Source organism: Falco peregrinus, chromosome 1, assembly GCF_023634155.1.
Source record: "Falco peregrinus isolate bFalPer1 chromosome 1, bFalPer1.pri, whole genome shotgun sequence".
Classification (NCBI taxonomy): Eukaryota; Metazoa; Chordata; class Aves; order Falconiformes; family Falconidae; genus Falco; species Falco peregrinus.
The window spans coordinates 7246268-7266031 of NC_073721.1; the positions used below are offsets into that span (position 1 = coordinate 7246268).

The 19764-nt window shown below is 39.7% G+C and overlaps 1 protein-coding gene across 3 annotated transcripts; it reads left to right on the forward strand.

Annotated features, from left to right (window-relative positions):
- Positions 1–758: 758 nt before the first annotated feature.
- On the forward strand, positions 759–19270 carry SAMD8 (sterile alpha motif domain containing 8). 3 transcript variants are annotated; one of them, XM_027795529.2, is made up of 6 exons: positions 759–948; positions 8300–8908; positions 10675–10770; positions 11485–11602; positions 12406–12556; positions 13535–19270. In XM_027795529.2, exons 2-6 carry the CDS (start codon positions 8328–8330, stop codon positions 13837–13839), a joined length of 1251 nt encoding a protein of 416 aa, XP_027651330.1. In that variant the 5' UTR covers positions 759–948; positions 8300–8327; the 3' UTR covers positions 13840–19270. The 3 variants fall into 3 exon arrangements, with proteins under 3 accessions (XP_027651330.1, XP_013159584.1, XP_005243592.2); XM_013304130.3 differs by having other exon boundaries at positions 759–938; XM_005243535.4 differs by lacking the exon at positions 759–948 and adding an exon at positions 980–998.
- The last annotated feature ends 494 nt before the right edge of the window (positions 19271–19764 follow it).

Genomic DNA, 19764 nt, shown 5'->3' on the forward strand with positions numbered 1-19764 from the left:
CTTGCATAAAAAAGTCAGCGAAAAAAAACTACTTAGGTTGTTAGAAACCTCCATCTTTCTCAGGTTCAGGCTGTACCAAGGTACTTCCTGACAATGGACAGAAAGATCATACTGGGAAAACACACCACTGCATCTTCCAGTACAGCTTTATACTCTTAGCCTTGTTGAAGCACGTTCTGTTCTTCAGTTAGAAAAAAAAAAAAGCCCTTCCTTCTCCCCTCAGCTGATCTCTGTGATTATGGATGATTTGTTCTTTTCTTAGGACAAAAGAATCTCGACATTCTTTTTTAATAAAAAATATGCTGCCCTATGTATACAGATTTTGAGGTTTTCACACAGCTTGAAGCACTTGTGACTGTACTTCCATATACTTAAGATTTAAGACGTCCATTCCCCGGGCCCAGGCAGCCCAGTGACCCCGCCGCCAGCTGCACGGCCTGCACTCCGCGCGGCAGGAACGCAGAGGAACACAGGGCTGCAGGCGTTCCCGAAGGCAACGCCTCAAGCGCCCGAGCCCGCAGCGGCGGGGTCCGGCCGCCCACGGCCTGGCCGTGCGCTGGGCGATAGGGCCCGGCGGGCAGCGGCAGAGCCCTGAGGGCCACAATAGGGCCCGGCGGGCAGCGGCAGAGCCCTGAGGGCCACAATAGGGCCCGGCGGCGGCGGCAGGGCCCCGGGGGCCCACGACAGGGCCCGGTGGGCGGCGGCAGGCCGCGCTGAGGCACCACCTCGCCCGGAAGCGGCCCCCGCGCTGTCTCCGCCCCTTCCGCCGCCCGCGAGGAGCTGGCGCCGGCGGCCGCCACTTCCGGCGGGGTGATGGGGTGCTGGCGGTGGCCGCCGCCGCCGGAGAGAGGGAGGGCGCGCAGGAGCCGCCGCCGCTGCCGCCGCCCCGGGGCCGGGCGCTGCGGCACCGCTACTTAGCGCTGCTGGCGCGGCGGCAGGTGAGGGGAGGTGAGGAGGCTCTTCCCGCCGGGAAGGGGCCGGGCGCTCGTCCCGCTGAGGTGGGGCTGAGGGCGGTGTGTGTGTTCCGCGGGTCTCGGCAGGGACAGAGCTGCCTCGGGCCGGGGGTGTGAGGGGAGGGAAGTGGGCTCGCCCGCCGCAGGAGCGGGAAGAGCCTCCGGCGTGGGTTGTCTGCGCTGAAGCCCGCTCCGCCGTGGTTCGTGCGCGTACGGTGCGCGGGCTGGGCTCCGCTGAGGTGCGGCGGCTCCCCGTGCTGGCGGCCCGGCGCTCCCCTGCCGGCTGCTGAGGAAACCACTCTGCTCAGAAACTAAAATCCTGCTCGTTTCTCCCTGAAGTTATTCCCTCTGCTGTAGAAAGGAGGAGGGGGTTAGGCTCTGTGCCCAGCCGGGTCGGTTTCCCTCTGAACCGTGCACGTTTTCTCCGTGACAAGCTGAGGGGGCAGGGGAGGCGCTGGGCGGGATGGGGGCTCCCAGCCCAGGCAGGTGGGGGCTGGCTTCTTGCAGGGTTTATTTTTTGTTATTGTAGCAGGTGTAGGAGGAGAGGGAAATCACTTGTTTTCTCAGTCCTGTGTCAGCCTGCCCAGGAAACAAATCCTTTCTGGAAATGATGCTTTGTGTCAGTCTTACAGTTGGATAACAAACCAGTCGTGCCAAGGCAAACAGAGGCTGCTATCTTGCAGTTTTCAACTCCAGTGGTGTAAAATCAGTGGATTTTCTAAGGGCAAAGTACTTAGTTTTGAGTCAAAAAGTTTTTGAGCCTGTAGGATTTGATAAGGCATCATGGGAGAGTGCTGCTGCTGGTTTGCACACCTGCTGTTCAGGTTTGAGGGTTAAATGGAGGAGTCTGCCTGGACCCGACAGATTTTGTGTGAGTTCAAGGCCTGGGTGTATTTAGAAAGTTGAAACTTTGCAGGAGCTGTTGTCCACTCAGGCTGTCAAACCTACGCTGACAGTGCATTAGGTGGCCTCTGGCGCTATTCACTTAACGATTGCTGATTGCTATGTTTAAAAAACAATACTTAAAAAGCATAGGTTTATCAGCTCTGTAAGTTGATGGAAGAGGTAAATGAGAGGCAGTTTTGACATCCACGTGTTTAGTGGGTTTGTAACTGGAGTTGAAGCGGTCTCATGGTTTTGTATTTGATGCCTCAGTTTGCAAAATTTGTTTTATAAAAACCCGACACATGTTGCATGTTGTAAGATGATTTGATGGAACATTCCAATTGTGCTAAGTGTGCTCCGTCTCCACGGAGCCCTCGTGCCGTTGGCCCAGTGTAGCACAGCGTCAGTGCCACCCCTGCAGAGCTGCTGCTCATGCAGTGTTTTGGAGCGGCAAGAGCTCAGCAAGATGTTTCCTGGTAATTAAATGCCCCTCCCGTTTGATGGGTGGGGGCCCTTTCTGGGTATCGGAGGTAGTCTTGTTCTTCCTTTTGCTTTCTGTGATACAGAAAAAAGGTGGAATTAACGCAGGGCTGGGGCGAACTGATTTTTATACCCAGTGGAAGGAAGTTTTTCGGGAGGTTTTGCAAGATTTTGTTGCGAAAGTGCTACTTGGATGTGAAGGAAACATCCTGTAGATTTGTAAAGAGCAAGAATTTTATCTTGTTTGCTATTCTATGTGACCTTCTTTTTGCTGGCTGGTTGGGGTCTTTTTTGGTAATATACAATTAAAAACACAAGTTGTCCTAGGAGTTGAGATCTTTCAGGCTCTATACTATCACTCTTCATACAGAGCTCAGTTTTGCAGCCTGCTAAGCAGGTTGAGATCCATAAACCATATTACATTATAGACGCTGATTTGATAATCACATAACTTTTTTAAGGGTTTTTTTTTCTTACTTATTTTAATACATCTGGAATAAGGAAGACTCCTAGATTTTTCATTAGACCAGAAAGATGAGGTTGTAAATGATTGGAGAGAGTAAGAACAGAGTTTCATTTAAGATAGTGTGCTGGTTTTAATCTGGATGGGGAGTTTCCTCATATCTTCCCCTGTTTCCATCCGAAGATGAGGCTGTGGGAAGAGAAGAAAGAAATAAAAGGGGGAAAAGCATATCTGAATTGTTTTGCTGATGAGTTGTATAAGGATAAAGAGCAGAAAGTGTTCCGTTATGAGATGGATATGCTGTTTCTTGAAGCTGGAGGAAAAAACACTTGACACATGACACTTAGTATGTGAAATGTTCAAGATCTTATACAAATATTAATGCAGTACTGTGAATTGCATCCTAAGATGAGTGGTGGAGTACTTGATCAGTTGTTTAAAAATCACTTGTGTGTACCTCGAAATATGGTGATAGGATAAAAAATGTTTTGTTAGCTGGTTAGTAGATTAGGAGTTGAGCTGTTCTTAGTGTTCACTTGAGTACAGTACAACCCCTTTGGTTTAATGAGGTGTAAAAGTCAGGGAGCAGTATGTGTTCTGTTCAGCTTGCAGCTGTATGTAACTGCTTTTAGTGGTTCTTAAGACAAGTATGTTTAGCTTTCGGGACTTTCTGTAGCAGCTGCTGTCAGTTTTGCATGGAGGCGTTCCAACAGAAAGACTTCTGAGTGTACAGAGCCAATCTTTGATTTTACAGTACTGGTTCTATATTTTCCACAATGCAGCACTTCAATAAATACTTCTTGAAAAGCACGTCTTCATTGATGGTTTAAAACCCAAGACATACAGTAAACTAAACAAGTGTTACTTTATGAGATTTCTTATCTTACCTTCATAAATAGCACTAAGACCTTTGGGTACAGCTAAGGTACTGCTGATAATCTCACTAACTATAAATGTTTATGAAACAACTCTGACAGCAAAGGCACTAAGTAAAACTGAATGCAAGTTTTACAGGGATATTTCTGCATTTGAAATTGTTGTATGCTTGCCTTAGGAAAATACCCAGTTTTTCAGTCTCGTGGTGGGTGTTGTGCTGCGTTTGATCAGTTTTATATATACTATAGTAGCTATTGTATTAAAAAAAACCTTGAAAAATCATGTATTGTTTTTGCAAGCGGTCTCTTTCTCCAGTTGTTTACAAGATACTGTACTGTATATGGTGGCATTTAGAGGGTAAGGCTTAAGTCACTGTATACTACATGGCAATGAAACCTTTGGTGCTGTTTGCTTTAAATAAGCACTGGAGAATTCGGAGTTTTCAGGAAGCGCAAGCGACAAGCTTTTGATGCAAGTCAGCAGAGCATCCGAGGCTTTTGACACATAACAAGGCAGTGCTGTATGTTCCTTTTCCAGCACAGCATTACTAAGTTGGTATGTGACAGTAGCCTTATTATTGCAGGCTGGCTCAGCACATGTTTTTGAGTATAGCTTTTTTGTGCTGGGGAGCCGAGGCCTCAAACCTGGGTCTCGCCCACATTGTGAACCAGCAGCCTGCGTATAGAACAGCTTTTCCCCTGGGTGCGAGATGTCGTGCTCCTAGGCCAGCAGAGCCAGCGAAGGAGAGGCTGAGTTGGAATTGCCTATATTCAGACTTCAGCCTGAAACCTTCCACAAAGAAATGTAGGTTAAATCACTTGAGATCTGATAGTTCTTCAGCGTTCTTCCTAAAATTCCTCTCAAGGAATTGAGAATTGAACCTAGCCGGGGCTGAAATCAAGAGCCCATATCATCACAGGCTCTCCCAGGCACATGAGGGCAGGTGGTGAAGCAGTAATAGTGCTGGTAGAGTTCTGCATGCCTGTCCGGAGTAAACAAATCTAGTCAACGTGCTGTGAACTGCTGCGGACATAACTAGGTTCTTATTTCACCATTCAGCCATGATTCTGGTATAATATATATATATATAAAATCACATTTTGTTTTTGTAACAAGACTGCAGTTAGTGTGATATTAATGCTATTCTAGAGTACTGATAAGCATGTTCAGCTTCCCGTGTTTTTACCTAAACATACTGACTCAAAGTCTGTATGCTGGGAAAGTTAGGGATTTAATGGTTGACTGGCAGTAATTCAGTAGAGGAAGAAATGGTGGAATATTGGGTAGTCATTCTGAGAAAGGTTACTTTTCCATGTTTAAATATACATCTAGGAAAAATATTGTGATAACAGCTAGGGTATACTTGGCATCTCATTTCTTAAAATGCCCTAACCAAATTGTAGAAATGTTCATGGTTCATAAAGTAAAGTTTTTCTTTGAAAAAAATAAACATGTAACACGTGTGCAAGAAGTGCGCGTTCAGTTGTGGTTTTGCTGTTAACTGAGAGGCTGGGGAAGGAAAAAGAGAAATGGGACACATGATATGTACTGCTGATGAGCTGACTAAGTATAAAGTCACAGTACCAGGAAAGTAATCAACTAGCTAGCTACAAATATTGCTGATGTCAAGCGAAAAGTATATTTTGCCCTCTAATGCTTAAGTCTGCTTGCTCTGTGTTACTCATGCATATTATTCATCATTAAATAATGTTATCCGTTATTTGGTTTCAGTGATAAAACCAGTAATGTAGAAGGCGAAGTAGTTACTGGTGCTGTTTTCTTTCAGGAGAACCAGTACAGTTATCTAGGTAATCTCTTTATTATCTGTTGGTCTCTTGCTACGTTAGTGTAACAAATGTTTTGTGGCCTGGCCTTCCTAAGCTTCAAAAGTTGATAGGAGCAGTTGGGCGCAGAGATCTGTATTGTATGCCAAGTGCGGAGACTCTTAGGGAGGGCCCTTTTTACCCTTTAAACCACAAGAGTGGCGCTTAAATGAGTAGTCTGAAGGAGGAGGCAGTTTCTGAGTTTAAAGAAATTGCCTCGTCATCAAAACTGATCCTTAACTGTTGCTGTTGAGATGAAATTAGCTACCAGCTGTGCGCAGTGGTTTAAATTTGTTTTGCATAAGTGGTTGTTTCTTTGTTGATTTCTTCGTCTTTTCCAGTTGGTTACATGTCTTGTCTTTGACAGCTCTAAAAACAGGAGCGGGTCCTATCAGGTTCATCTTAAAGTTAATGTAGACTTTCTCCCAGGTCCAGCCTATTCAGTAGTGACCTTTGATGAGTATGCTCACTCTGTGTTGTAATGTTACTTTTATTGCGTGTTTGGTAAGGGTTGATTTGTATTCCTGTAACGCCCGATGAAGAAATGCCAGGCTGGTGTTAGGCTACTTGACTAGTGACGAATGAACAGAATTCTCGTTAGGGAGCGTTGCCTGACTTTGTCCTCACAAGTTGCTTTGCTTAGAAGACAAAATAGTAAGTGGATCATATTTTTGGTGAGTCTGAATTTACTGCTTTTAGAAAACTTGTGATGGTTACAGTGTTATAAAAAACCACTGATTAAGGATTTTTTCAGTATTTCATCTGTGTTTCTGAACGAGGAAAGCTGGAAGTCCAGATAAGCAATTCGAGTTTGTTTGCTTGTTTTGCTGGAGTAAGGTAAAAATAGGTAGTACAAAGAAGTTCAATTAATTGATCACTAATTACAAATTATATGTCATAATTCCTTTTGTTAATAGCTGTGTGAGCCAAGTAGTTGTTACAGGTGTTCTGAACAAGACTTTCGAAAATGGTAAGGTAACACAGAAGTGAGAAAATACCCTTTTGTGTGTAGAAGGAAGAGTATACAGTAAATGCAGAGATTCTAGTGGGGCTTTATGGATGTTTTGTCAACTGTTTAAGTCAAAATATGAACACATGTATACATATTGGCTGTGTATGGAGTTTTGAGAAATTAAAACTAGGTGTTAAGTACATGTTGTTAATACACAATCAACTCAAGAATATATTCAGAAGTGTCACTCCCTTGATTCTTTTAGAAGGGCAACTTTGCGCTTGTTTCTAATCTAAGCTTTTGTACTGCTGGGAGGTCTCATTGGACAAATTGAATCTTCTCTGATACAGAATAAAATAGCGTGTGGTCCTGGTAGATGTAAGCTAATTAGATGGAAGAAAAAGTTGCATCCAATAATAAGAGCTACTTCTAATAATAGGTACAGTACCTCTTTAAAAAGAGAAGGGAGAAGGGAAGAGCTTCTTGGTTTTGCAAGATCTCTGCCCCTAAAAAAGATGTAAAACTGTGTTGAATATTCATGATGGGTTTGAGTACCTGTTTACTATATAGAGAAGCTAAATAATAGATTAAATAGGCTGTTTCCTTGCTTTCATTCTGAAAACCTTGAATGATATATGTGGCACTGGTGTATTGTACTATCTTGTATTTTCTGAGATTTGATTGGCATGATTGAAGCATTCTAGTTAATTAAGCTGTTCTTTCAAGTACAAAAGAGCTGTGAAATTGTAGCTGTTTCTTAGATGGTAGCTGTACGTAAGCCACCAAATAGAAATTATGCACAAATCCATTCTGTACTGCTGTGGGTCTTAAATATTGGATAAGCTTTTTATTACTTTTACATCACCGGTAGCCTTTGAAAGTTTTTTCATGTATCCCATGTAACATTCAGTGGTGCATTTTTTTTCCTGGTGGTTGTTCTAACTTGTTCTGGTGACTTGTCATCAACATGTGACTAAAATGGCGCTGAGATGTCTTGCCTACCTTCAAGGAATATTCTAGACTTAAGAAAACAATTATTGAGAAATCTGTATGAAGAGAATACCTCTTTTTTTGAGTTTGGTGTGTGATGTTAGCTATTACCACATTGCTTTTGAAGATGCTTTGGAATTAAAGCTTATGCTCTAATTTCTAGTTATGTTATTTCGAAAGCTGAATATTTGTAAAGGCTTCACAATATAGTAAGCAAGCATCTGTCTTAATTAGTGAGATTGAACAAAGAAATATGATGACTGCACTGTCAACATACAACTAAGGTGCCTCAGGTCAATAGAATCGTAGATCCCTAGTTTTAAGTTTACTTGGAAGAGGTGGAGGGGGAAGTGTCATGCCACCAAAGCTTCAGTATATGTTTTAAAACAGCAGAATGTATTGGACCTGTAATATACTATTTTAGCTTTAATTCAGTCTTATGTGGTTGCTGGCTATATATTCTTGCTTAAGTTATGAACTACCAACAGTAGAAAAGACTAATGATTAATCTGGTATTTAAACAGAGTAATCTTTGCTTTTCATCACCTAGTGTAATTAACAAACTTGGATTTATTTATTTTTTTTAACAAAAGAATAAAAGTAAACTGGGTACATCTAGGAAGTACTCTGCTGCTTGGCAGCTTTAAATTTCTATTTAAGAACAAGTGAGAAAAATCTTAATTTAACTTTGCTTGAATAAAAATGTTTTTAAAGCATTTTTATATTATTTACCTAATGAATTACAGGTCTGATTTTTAGCTGGCTCTTACATAAAAAGCCTTTGGCTAATGAAGGATCTAAAATCACACAAAAATACAGTGGCATTTCAGTAATCTTTGTTAAACATCAAGTCTTCTCTTTCTCTGTTATGTAACAGGTGATTTTTTATTGGCGGATAGAGAAGGATGATGGCAGGCAATAACCAGCTCTGCATTCGACGTTGGACTACCAAGAACGTGGCCAAGTGGCTGAAGGAAGAAGGATTCTGTGAATATGTGGATGTTTTGTGCTATAGACACAGGCTAGATGGAATTACACTGCTGACACTTACAGAGTATGATTTACGATCCCCTCCTTTGGAAATCAAAGTCCTGGGGGATATCAAAAGGCTAATGTTGTCCATACGCAAACTGCAGAAGCAACATATTGATGTCCTGGAAGAGCTTGGTTACAACAGCGATAGTCATGTTGGCACAACGTGCCCAAGTGTTGGTTCACTACAGGGCACAGATTGGTTTTGTAACGGCGAAGTACCTCGGGACTATGACGGAGCAATTACTGACTTGAATGGTGATCAGTATCAATATGCAAATGGAAAAAACAAACACACTACACGAAGACTGGACCCAGAGTATTGGAAGACGGTTTTAAGTTGTGTGTATGTCTTCATAGTGTTTGGCTTTACATCATTTGTCATGGTTATAGTGCATGAGCGAGTACCTGACATGCAAACATATCCACCTCTACCAGACATATTTCTAGATAGGTAAGAAATTTTCTTTTAAAACAAAGTAGTAACCTCATGGTGAAAGTGTAGGCTGTCTTTTCTTCATTCTCAAAGTTTCATACGCTCTGGAAGATGCCTCTGCAAAATAGTAGTAATTAGATTGTCGTAAATCCATCTGCTAAGATTGAAATGCACATCAGTTAATGCAGAGATTTAGTATTCTCGGGGAAAATAAATTGAGCTGCTGTTCTACCCAGTTTTTATTTAATTCTGTGTCTTCATCTAATCACAACATGGGAATTTCCATCCTCTTAATCTAGTAAAAAGGGTAATGGTCAGCTGGCATAGGTAAGCAGCCATATGCTTTTTCTGAAATCCAGATGTTTCCTATGAAGCTTAACATATCTTGATGCAGAAAAACTTTTGATGAAGGAGTATTTTGGTCTGCCAGTGAGCAAGGAAATTGAAAGGGAATAGCATTGATGCTGTATTTTTCTTGTCTCCCGAGCTGCTGTCAACTTGTTGGGTGGTTTAGGGAAACTCTGAGGCAGAATGAATAGACCAGTATCTTTTTTAACTGTAGGGTATCTGTGTACTAAAACACTGTTACGGCTCAGGCACCCTGCTCAGTTTGTAAAGAAAATATTCCACTTCAGGCAGAAGAGAAAGACAGTAGCACATGTGAAATTCTAGTCATTGACTGCAGATTAATAGAGAATAAATGCTCCCTTTGAGGAAGTGCAGGTGCATCGCAGAGAACTTACTGTCTAGAAAGTTTTAAAAGACAAGATAAACCATTTAAGAGTTCAGTCTTTGTGATCTCCTTATCCCTGTCAGTAATTTCCATTTTCGTGAAGTCAGTAGGACTTTAATCTTTTGAGTAAGTTGCAGACTCCCCCATAAGTTTAGATAAAACTCAGCAAGAATGGACCACATCCAGCAGAGTGGAAGAGGGGAGAGAGGACAGGAGCTATGGCACTACTGGATTTTGTTCCTCGGGCACTACCACGGTTTTCAGTGGGCAGGAGGATGGGGGAGGTTGGAAAGCAGCAGTTCACAAAACAATGCGAGGGGATTACTACAAAGCTAGAATTTGAGCAGTGCTTTGTTACCCCTTTGTATCAGGGGGAACATGTAACTATGAGGAGCAGCCTCTCTTGAAACCTGTTGATATGTATTTTGGTTAATTGCAGAGTGGAAATTGTTATTGGTGCCATACGTGTGCAAGAAATTCTTAAATCTTTTGATAAGCAAGGCTGAAAGATTTATATGTAGTGATTATCACTGAAATCTAATGTGAAAACAATTTCTATTTTTTCTAACACTTCTGTGCAGTTGTGCTTCATTACAAGTATTTGGGATTTTAGACTGCATCGTTAATGGTGTTGACAAGGCGTTCTTATAAGCATAAGCAGCATAATTGACATGATGCAAGTTTGTGTCACAATGAAAAAAGCTCTTGGGCAACAGTGGTAGAGGAACACATCCTGTCAGTATATGATGCGTTAATTAAGAGAGCATACTAGAGATTTTCTTTGACTTAATGAATTCTGGGTAAATGCCTGCTGAAAATACATTATTAGAAAGGAGATAATGTAAATAAAAAATAATTCAAATTCTATTTCATTCAGTCTAACAAAATAATTCTTAGTTGTAGTCTAAACTGTCGTTAGACTAATGCAAGTTTTGTAGTAAGGACTTTGTATGCCTTTGTACTCAATACTGAGACTAGAAAGAAAAAATAAACCTTTGTATTTGTAAGTTAACGTTCTTGCTTCATCCTTTTTTTGTTTTTTTTTTTTTAGCGTCCCTAGGATACCATGGGCTTTTGCTATGACTGAAGTATGTGGTGTCATTCTTTGCTATATTTGGCTGTTGGTTCTTCTGCTTCACAAACACAGGTACGGTGTATAAAATCCAAATTAACCGCTACTTAGATTCAGAGAAAGGACTGTGACAAGAATTCATGGTGATTGTTTAAGACTTTCTGTTCAGTGAGAATCATGTAAGCTTCTAATATGTCCCTGTAAAAACGGATTAGGGAGGGTTTAATCAAGAATGGTGACTTGTGAATCTTACAAAGGAGTAATCTGACTTTACTTTTCTACCAGATTTGTATGTAATTTCCTTCAGAACACGTGTTTGAGAGTTGTCAGTAAATACCTTCATACGATAACAGTTTTGTATATAAGAAAATTGTATGAGAGTGAAATTCTGCAGGATGACTGAGGCAGCCTAGCAGCTTGCTGTCACTAAAGGGTAGGAAATCCTTTTGTGTGTGTTTTAAGTTAAATTTTTACCAGTTTTGTTGATTTTTATCAGTTTGCCAACAGAAGGTATGAGTGCCAAAGCTGGTAGGAGTGTAGCTGCAGAGAAGTGGAGCTTACCTATACAGTAAGCCTGCTACAGTGTTTCACCCTGCCATGTGGATTCATACCTTTACAGTACTACTGAAAAAAAAAATTATTTTTTTTTTTACTGTGAAACTTGCAACAATGATGAAGGGATTTAATGGGATTAAGTTGGGGTGCAAGGGGATGTTTATTGTAGCTTTCCTGATTTAAAGATACATTGTATCAGGATTCTTGCAATCAGTTCCTCTGTACTTTTCCCAGATCTATACTTCTGCGAAGGCTGTGCAGCCTCATGGGGACAGTATTTTTACTACGCTGCATTACAATGTTTGTTACCTCACTCTCTGTGCCAGGCCAGCACTTGCAATGTACTGGAAAGGTAAAAACTTAAAATGCTTTAAATTATTTTCTTGTTTCCCTTTTGAAAATATTGTATCTCAGATATGATTAAGATTGTTGTGACCATAATGTTAGATGTGTGTTTGTTCAAACGGCATCATCATTTCTCTGCTGTTCCCCTCCACACACCTTCATTAACTGCCATTATGCAGGCAAGCATCCTTAGGGGTCTTAGAAGCACTTGCCACATTGGAAAGGAGACAGTTCCTTGTGGAAGGGTGTTCAGAGCATTTCACAATGTAAACTGGAAAGAATACATCATAGAAGTGTGCACTTAAGATAATGACTTCATGAAGAAAGTCTGAAAGTGGAGTAATTGCGTCTTTGTCTTTTTGGATGTATGGTTTCAAAAAAAAAAACCCAACCCCAAAACCTATTATTATTTCACCCTTTCACCCTGAGAGATATTCCAGAACACGGGATTTTATGGTTCCTAACTTTTAGTTAGAAGACAGTTTAAGCTGAATATATTGGGAGCTTAACAAAGACACATTGGGAGGTTGAATATATTCAAGAAGACCCTGTGTGTAAATCACTTGCAATAAAATACTCTATCTAAATTCCAGTATTCACCAGAGGTATGATGTATACAATTAGTAATTGTAGTTACTAATGTGATTCACTGCCACGATGAAATCCAAATATGTGCTAACCTGCATGTTAATAAAAGACCCGACATGATAAACGGTATTAAACATCCATAGCTGTACAGCTAACTGTAAGGACATATTGTTCAGGCAGTGGGGTTGGAACTTAGTAAAGGTTAATGTTACTGTCTTTTAGTTGTATGGCAATGTTTGGGCAAAACTCCAGCGGGCATTTGCAATATGGAGTGGCTTTGGAATGACTCTGACTGGAGTACATACGTGTGGAGATTATATGTTCAGTGGCCACACTGTCGTCCTGACCATGCTCAACTTCTTTGTCACAGAATGTAAGTACAGTGTGTCAATACTTCGGTGTCCCTCAGTGTTAAGAATACGTACTGCTTGCTGTCGACCAAGGGTGTGAGAGTGTAAATGCTTAGATGTCCTTAAGTATTAAGAATATCTGCGGCGTGACCTCCTCAAAAAGTTCAGAGCGTTACATCTAAGCAAACAGATAGAAATTTGGATTTCTGTGCTGTTGCTCAGGTTTGTGACTGTTTACTTGCAGCCAGGAGAGGAACAGCACTGCTCAGAATAATGAAAGGACGGATAGGGCACATTTGACAGAACACGTGAGCCAAGAAAATTAGGAAGGCTCTCTGATTTGCTACTGAGAGAATACTAGGGAAAATACTTACTTTGTAGGCTTCTGTAGGTATCTGCCACTGACACACACCCCCCCCCGTCAGGGGAAACACCTGACTAGGTGGCTGTATGTTCAGTGTAAGCCCTAAAGCCAAAATACAAAACCTCATAATGAGTAAGAGTATATGAAACAGTAGTGCTTCTCTGTAAATACAAAGTGTGATTTGATACATTATACAGTAAGTAAATAATAACTAAGGTAATTAGTTTGAGTTAATCTATGATTGAATGACTGCAGTAACAAAGTAATGTATGTTTTATGACATAGTTCCCCTTACTACATGGAAAAGGCATGATTTTCATTAAAAGAAATCAGTTGAACAAACAGTTCTGCTTTGTGTGGTCCTAAACCATTTCAGGATGCTCTGTTAATCCAGAAATGTGTAATAGCTGTATTTGTAAAGGAAGTCATTGATAGACATTTATAACTTCTGTGGTTGCTTTTATTGGGTTTATTGGACCTGTAGATGTAAACAGTATTTCCAGATGAAGACAGTGACTTCATCACATTTTTGGATAAAAAAAAATCTGTGCAAAAACTTGGAGCGTTTGGGCCTGGATTTCACAATGACCCAGACTGTTGAGACATTCAAGGTTAGTCGCTTTCTGTTTTCTCCTAGATACGCCAAGGAGCTGGAACTTCTTGCACACCTTGTCCTGGGTCCTGAATCTCTTTGGAATCTTCTTCATTTTGGCTGCACATGAACATTATTCTATAGACGTCTTCATTGCCTTTTACATCACTACAAGACTCTTCTTGTATTACCATACGTTGGCTAATACTAGAGCATATCAACAGAGTAGGAGAGCAAGGATCTGGTTTCCAATGTTTTCTTTTTTTGAGTGCAATGTTAATGGAACTGTTCCCAACGAGTATTGCTGGCCCTTTTCGAAACCTACCATACTGAAAAGATTGATTGGCTGAAGAGTGTGTGTGACAGTTCAGATTTTTGTGAAGTGTCATGACTTAAGATCCTACAAGGCTAGCTGTGGGGGGATGTAAAGTAACGTTTTTCACTCCGTGATCTCTTCCTCCTTGTCTTGTTTCTTAGATTTCTAACCGTGAAATAGGGTTCCTGTACTTCACAGGGATGTGTTTTGTTTTCTTGTTGCTGAAATAGAAAACGATGCAGGGAACGGTAGAGGCTATCAGTGAACCGTGAATATAAACCAGAATACTGTTACCCTTAGAAAGGTTGTATGTGAGTGTGTAACCTCAAACACATGCTTGTACTGAATAGAACAGACCCTTTACAGGTCCACATAATCTTCGTTACCTGACGTGCCAGCCTTTACATACACTAAAACATTAGAACCTGATGAAGACTTTCTTCTAAAACAGTCATAAACGTAATTTTCAAAACAAACTCTGTGTATACTTAAAAGACTGAGGAGTACTGTGTCATAATGAAGAAAGCAGTATAGTTCCTTGCTAAAAGGGTCTCTTAACTGTTAAATAACAAGTCTTAAAGTATAATTGACAGTATAAATGGTCTGCATACAGGTTGCCAAAAATGAAAGTCTGCCTTGTGGCTATGCAGTGATGTCTTTTTTTAATGACAGCTTATTTAGTCTAGTCTATCAGTTGTCTGTATGATTGTTCTAGCACTTGGAAGTTTTCCCTTTTGTGTTTAACTAAATGAGTTAAAGTAAATGCTACATGCACTGAAAGTAATGTTAATTTAGCTTTAGTGAGTTTAAAGCCACAAAATTACTTCTGTGTGGTTTTAATTGCTTTATACCCAAACCTGTGCATGCGTTTTAGGAGCAGCTCTTTAACATTGGAAAAATGGAACAGTTATCTTCATATATCTTACTGTCCCATAAATGGATGGGGAAAATGCATGTAGTAACTCTATCAGGAAAAGTAATAGTGAGTATTGGAAATAGTGCTCTTATTGATGTATGTTTTAGCACTCTGGTGTCAACAATATGGTGACTATCTCTGGATATATATATATACACAGTATATTTGTTTATATATATGTAAACACATGCAGTATAAGTTCTTCTAGCAAGTGTGAAAAGAGACTAGTTCTTAAATTAAGTTGCTCGTTTACTATACCGAAAGATAAAAGTACCATAAGCAGTTGAGTTTTGGTTGTTTAAAAAACAAAACAGGCACAAGAAAACACCCACAAAAACCCCAAACCAACACTCCGAGTCCATAATGTGTAAACAAGGGTCACACAGCTGGTAGGTAATTTCTTGTGCTGTGGTTTGTGAGGGGGCAATATTAACGTTGGCTGTAGAGACTTTTAAGTTAGATTTATGCTAAATGAAGACTGATAGGTAAAAGGTGCAAATCAGAAAAATGGTTTAGAGCATTTTATTTGGTTATTGCAGTTTCAGAATAGGTATGTGCAGAAGGTAATGTAAGTCAGCCTTGGAAAGTTAGATTAAGCATTGCCAGTTTGATACAAGCTGACTTTTAATGGCCACAATTACTTATGTTTGCATGAAAAGGAATCCCTTGGGAATTTTGCAAGACATGTCTTGGAGGCTTGTAACTTACTGTGGGCTACTCCTTGCTGTATTGTGTTTCTTTTATAAACCTGGATTGTACTAACTTGACTATCTTCCCCTCTCTGTAGTACGTTACTCTTGTAACTTAATTTAGCTCCTATTCCACAGAGGAACTGTGTGTCTTAGAGTATCTCTGCCAGCTGTATTGAGCACACATACATTGTACTATTCCGCAGACTTTGATATTTGTAACATTCCAATTTTTTAGCAAAATTGCAGGTTTAATGCTGTATTGTTCTATCTGCCGTAGCCTGGTGGCTCTTGCCATCCAGATTGGGGGAGTATGCTGACACTTAGAAAAAAAGGAAAAAATATTCTGAAAGATTTGAAAGATTTTTCATTTCTCGTTCTTACCTTTCTGATTTCAGAAAAGCAATTTGAACATTCCTCTTGAGACTTTATAATCAAAGAGTTCTATTTGTTAATTTATATTTGCCTTTGCAATGCACACACAGTTGTGAATGTTGGTGGGTTTTTTTTTTAAACTCTAGGAAGCATCTGTTCTCTGTATGTGCAGGATTGTTTTCTGAGTTATAACATATGGAGAGGTATGTAGTTAAACTTGCAAAGCTGCTGATTCTGAAAAGAACCATGTCAGTGCTAACTGCTGTAGCTGTGTCTAAACTGAAAAATTACTTTGCAACTTGGACATGCAGGAGAATTTTCAAGTGCAGCCCAGTGTAATAATGTTTACATAAAGTAAAGCTATTATTTCAATACTTTCTTTTTTTAACTGGAGATCATATACTTTGAAACATAAGGCTTCTCTTTTTTTCTAAGTTAATTTTTCAAATTCTGTTAAGTAAATCCATGTTTTAAATCAGCATTGGCTGTCGGTGGTTTTTAAAGGAAGCTTGTTCTTTTGTGCTGTTTTTCTTGATGCTAAGTATCTGAGTCCAAGATAAGTAATAAACAGAGGTTGGTTTTGTGAGCATAAAGTGGATTTAAAACATTGTCAGGACAATTCTCCGCTTCTGTTTTTGGAATTTTGTGTTGTCTGTCTATAGACATGCAAGGGTAAGGCTTGAAATTGCTAGAAGACAGAAAAAATCTGATCTCCCATGCCAAAGAGCACAGGTTGGTCTGTAAAGTTAGTAATGTAAGCTTTATTGTTAATAGATGGAAACAAGTTGCAAATAACTGACAGGCTTAAAATTCTATATCTTCTTTTCAGAGAATCGGTGTTCTAAAAACATTTTGCAGCTTCTCTGCTGCTGACAAGCACTTTCAAGTAAAGGCAGCAAAGCATCATTGGGCCTTGGATTTAATGCTGAGTATTTTTAGGTTGTCCTTCTCCCTTCTGTTTGTGCGCTGATCTTTTTGCTGTCCTTTAACTTGCTGCACCTGTTGTGTGCAAAGCAATCTTCAGTGGTCTGTGGGAAGCGCGCACATAATCTGAATTCAGAGGAATCAGTGAATTACTGTGTTACGTCAGCGAGTGCAAGTGTCTTAACAACACTAGTAATCTAGTCCAGTAACTAATCAAGTAGAGAAGTCTTAACTGAATAACTCTGGATATATGGAAGCAGGGGAGGGTGGTGTATTTTTTTGGTAGCTTAGCAAATTGGTAATATTTGAGACTTAACAATAGTCTTGAGCTCTTCCTTATTATCAGTTTGGGGATATATGTGCCCATGCCTGCAAGTGATAGACACATAGACACTGCCCCCCTCTTTTTTTTTTTTGTTTGTTTGTTTTCTTGTTATTGTATCTTATGACACAGCTGCTTATAATAGCTTTCCTAAATGTTTTGCCTTTAGTTTTCACTTTCTGGAAGATCCCTTAAACTAGTGAGTTTATGCTGTCACACCTGCATACAGAATTTGGACTTCCGTAGGTGTATATTTTAGCAAGGTTCCTCCAGCTGTTCTTGAATAACAATACAGAAAGCTTCCATATATGCTAATTATCTTAATGTCCTCTGGTAAGCAAGGTAACACACAAGTGTTGGTACAGAAATGTAGATAGGCCTGAAGTATTTACATGTCCAACACTAGCAAAAATTGGATGGATCCTGTTGGTATACTGCTTGTGATGAAGCAAATAGATATGCTTAACTTTAAGCAAATCACTGAATACTCTGGATTTCAGTGAGGGTTACCATTTTAGTTCAAGCATTCTGGTGGATAAGGCCAAGCGCGTGCTGTGCGTGGTGTCGTGCTACGGTAATGGGGAACAGGTAATGTCGCTTTTGGTTTTCCATCTTTCCCTCCCCCCCCATCTACTATAGAAGGAAACATTCCAGTAGAATTTCAAAGAAATTATTACTTAACTGTGATCTCAGAGAATAAATCAGTAAAAGAAAAAAACCCACCCAAACAAAAACCCCCACAAAACAACAAAAAGCCCCAACAAAGCATCAAAATAAAACCTTGATAGCCGTTTTGAGAAGCAAGAGTCAGTTAAATGACTTGGGGGGGAGGGGGAAGATGTCTTTTGATGCACGCATGTTAAATAAGGTTATTTAGAAGTATTGAAACCCTGCAATGAGGATAAAAGCATGGGTTCCTATAATCATTTCTGTACAGCTGTCTCATGTAGTGCCAAAAAGAGCACCGAAGGGGAGGACAGAAGGGTTGAACTTGGGACATCAGTCTTTTGCAAGGCCTTTGCAATTCCTTGGATTTTTTTAAGCAGTGCTCGCATACTTAGTGCTACTTGTTCATTATTATTTAGCTAGTTTTTTGATGTGCAAAAGTCCATTTGGTTTTCAAGCACCAAAACTGTTGTGGAGCTGAGTCTTAATCATTAAATACACATTTGAAGAAATAGCAGATATCTTAGGGAAAAAAAAAAAAGTAGATTTTGTGGATGAGGAGCACAAGAAAAGCAAGCTGTAATGACGGTGGTTTTTCATCCTGTCCACGTAGTTCCTACTGAAGAGTTGACAAATTGCAGTAATGTACAGACAATACTGATTTTCCTGGGTTTTTTTGAATAGTCTAGGATACTTTTGTAGAAACTTGACCTGTAACTATGAAACCCATCATAGTCTTGTCGAGATGGAAGTATATTTGGCAGCAGTGAGCCAGCTTACCGTCTGAACTGTTTTGTGCGTGTGGACTTTATCAATCAAGTGTTAATTGATAAACCATTGATGATTTATACAGATTACTATTTCTGATGTATCTTTTGACATTGTCGCTATTCTAGTTGAAACAGTATTTCTGGGGGGGGGAAAAAAAAAGTCCTTTGGAGTGAACCTACTGATGTCTTGTTCATTATATGAAGGAAAACACCCAAAAAACCCTCATAAGCCCTCAGCTCAAACACTATAGTATTGTGAACACTGAACTTTCCATGTAGCAGTGTCCTGCATACTTACCATTTGCATCTTAAGAAATTTGCAGTGAGTATTATGTACATAATTCCGTGACATGCACATTCTTAAAGCCAGTTTGTAATAGGTGTGTAAAACTTAAGGTGACAAATGTGGAACACAATAACCTGACCTAGATGCCCCGTGACTGCGTAGTTAGAAAGACTAACTCTAACTTTAGTTTGCTCTTTCAATTAAGTTTTGTCAAATCTGAGAAATTTCTCAGATGTGAGAAACCACAAACTGCATTATACACGGTACTTAACATAATAGGGATGCAGGAACGTGGCTTTTGACACTGAACAGTTCCTTCAATTTCGTTCCAACAGAGAAAATAGTATTACCTAATGGCTAGAAGGTATGCCAGTGAAGTTTAAAGTGAGTACTGTAAATAAGTAAATATTGTTTTGATTCTAAACTCGGATTGAATTAATATATTGTTTTATATCTTTGTTGTATTAAAACGTATTTAAAAGGACTAAAATAAAATAAATATTTGAAAGATGGCAAATGTTTGATTTATTTTATATGTAAAATGATGGCTTATTATCTCTGTTAGTGTTGTGACCATAAAAGTGTGCCTGAGTAATCTAGGGTTTAGAGTTGTTTCTCCCCAAAGCTCTGTTTTACTGGTGTGAAAACATATGCTGCCTAATGCGTGTATTGGTATGCCTGATGTTTTTGTCAGTTGTAAATTGTTTTGGCAGATAGCTTTAATATTTGTGTTATTAAAAAAATTATTTAATCTTGAAGATCTCAGTGAAGTATGAGAAGAGGGCTTTCAAAGACTCTTCAGCTGAAGTAACTTTAATGTCTCTGGATATTGGTGGTGAATAGCGTTACAGTAAATCAAGAGTTTAAACACTATTGGAAAAATTGTGAAAGAGTAAAGATAACTTCTGAAAACTTTTATACCCTTCTAATGGGATTGTATGTTAGGTTTGTTGTTACTTTAAGTCATGGATTTCAGTCATCTGGTATGTGAAAGGATGTGTACTTGTTCTT

Bases quoted from the DNA above. Each gene is read 5' to 3' on its own strand.
- SAMD8 (XM_027795529.2), top strand. From the start codon at position 8,328: ATGATGGCAGGCAATAACCAGCTCTGCATTCGACGTTGGACTACCAAG. The intron at 10,771-11,484 runs GTACGGTGTATA...TACTTTTCCCAG, and splicing joins CTTCTGCTTCACAAACACAG to ATCTATACTTCTGCGAAGGC. The intron at 11,603-12,405 runs GTAAAAACTTAA...ACTGTCTTTTAG, and splicing joins ACTTGCAATGTACTGGAAAG to TTGTATGGCAATGTTTGGGC.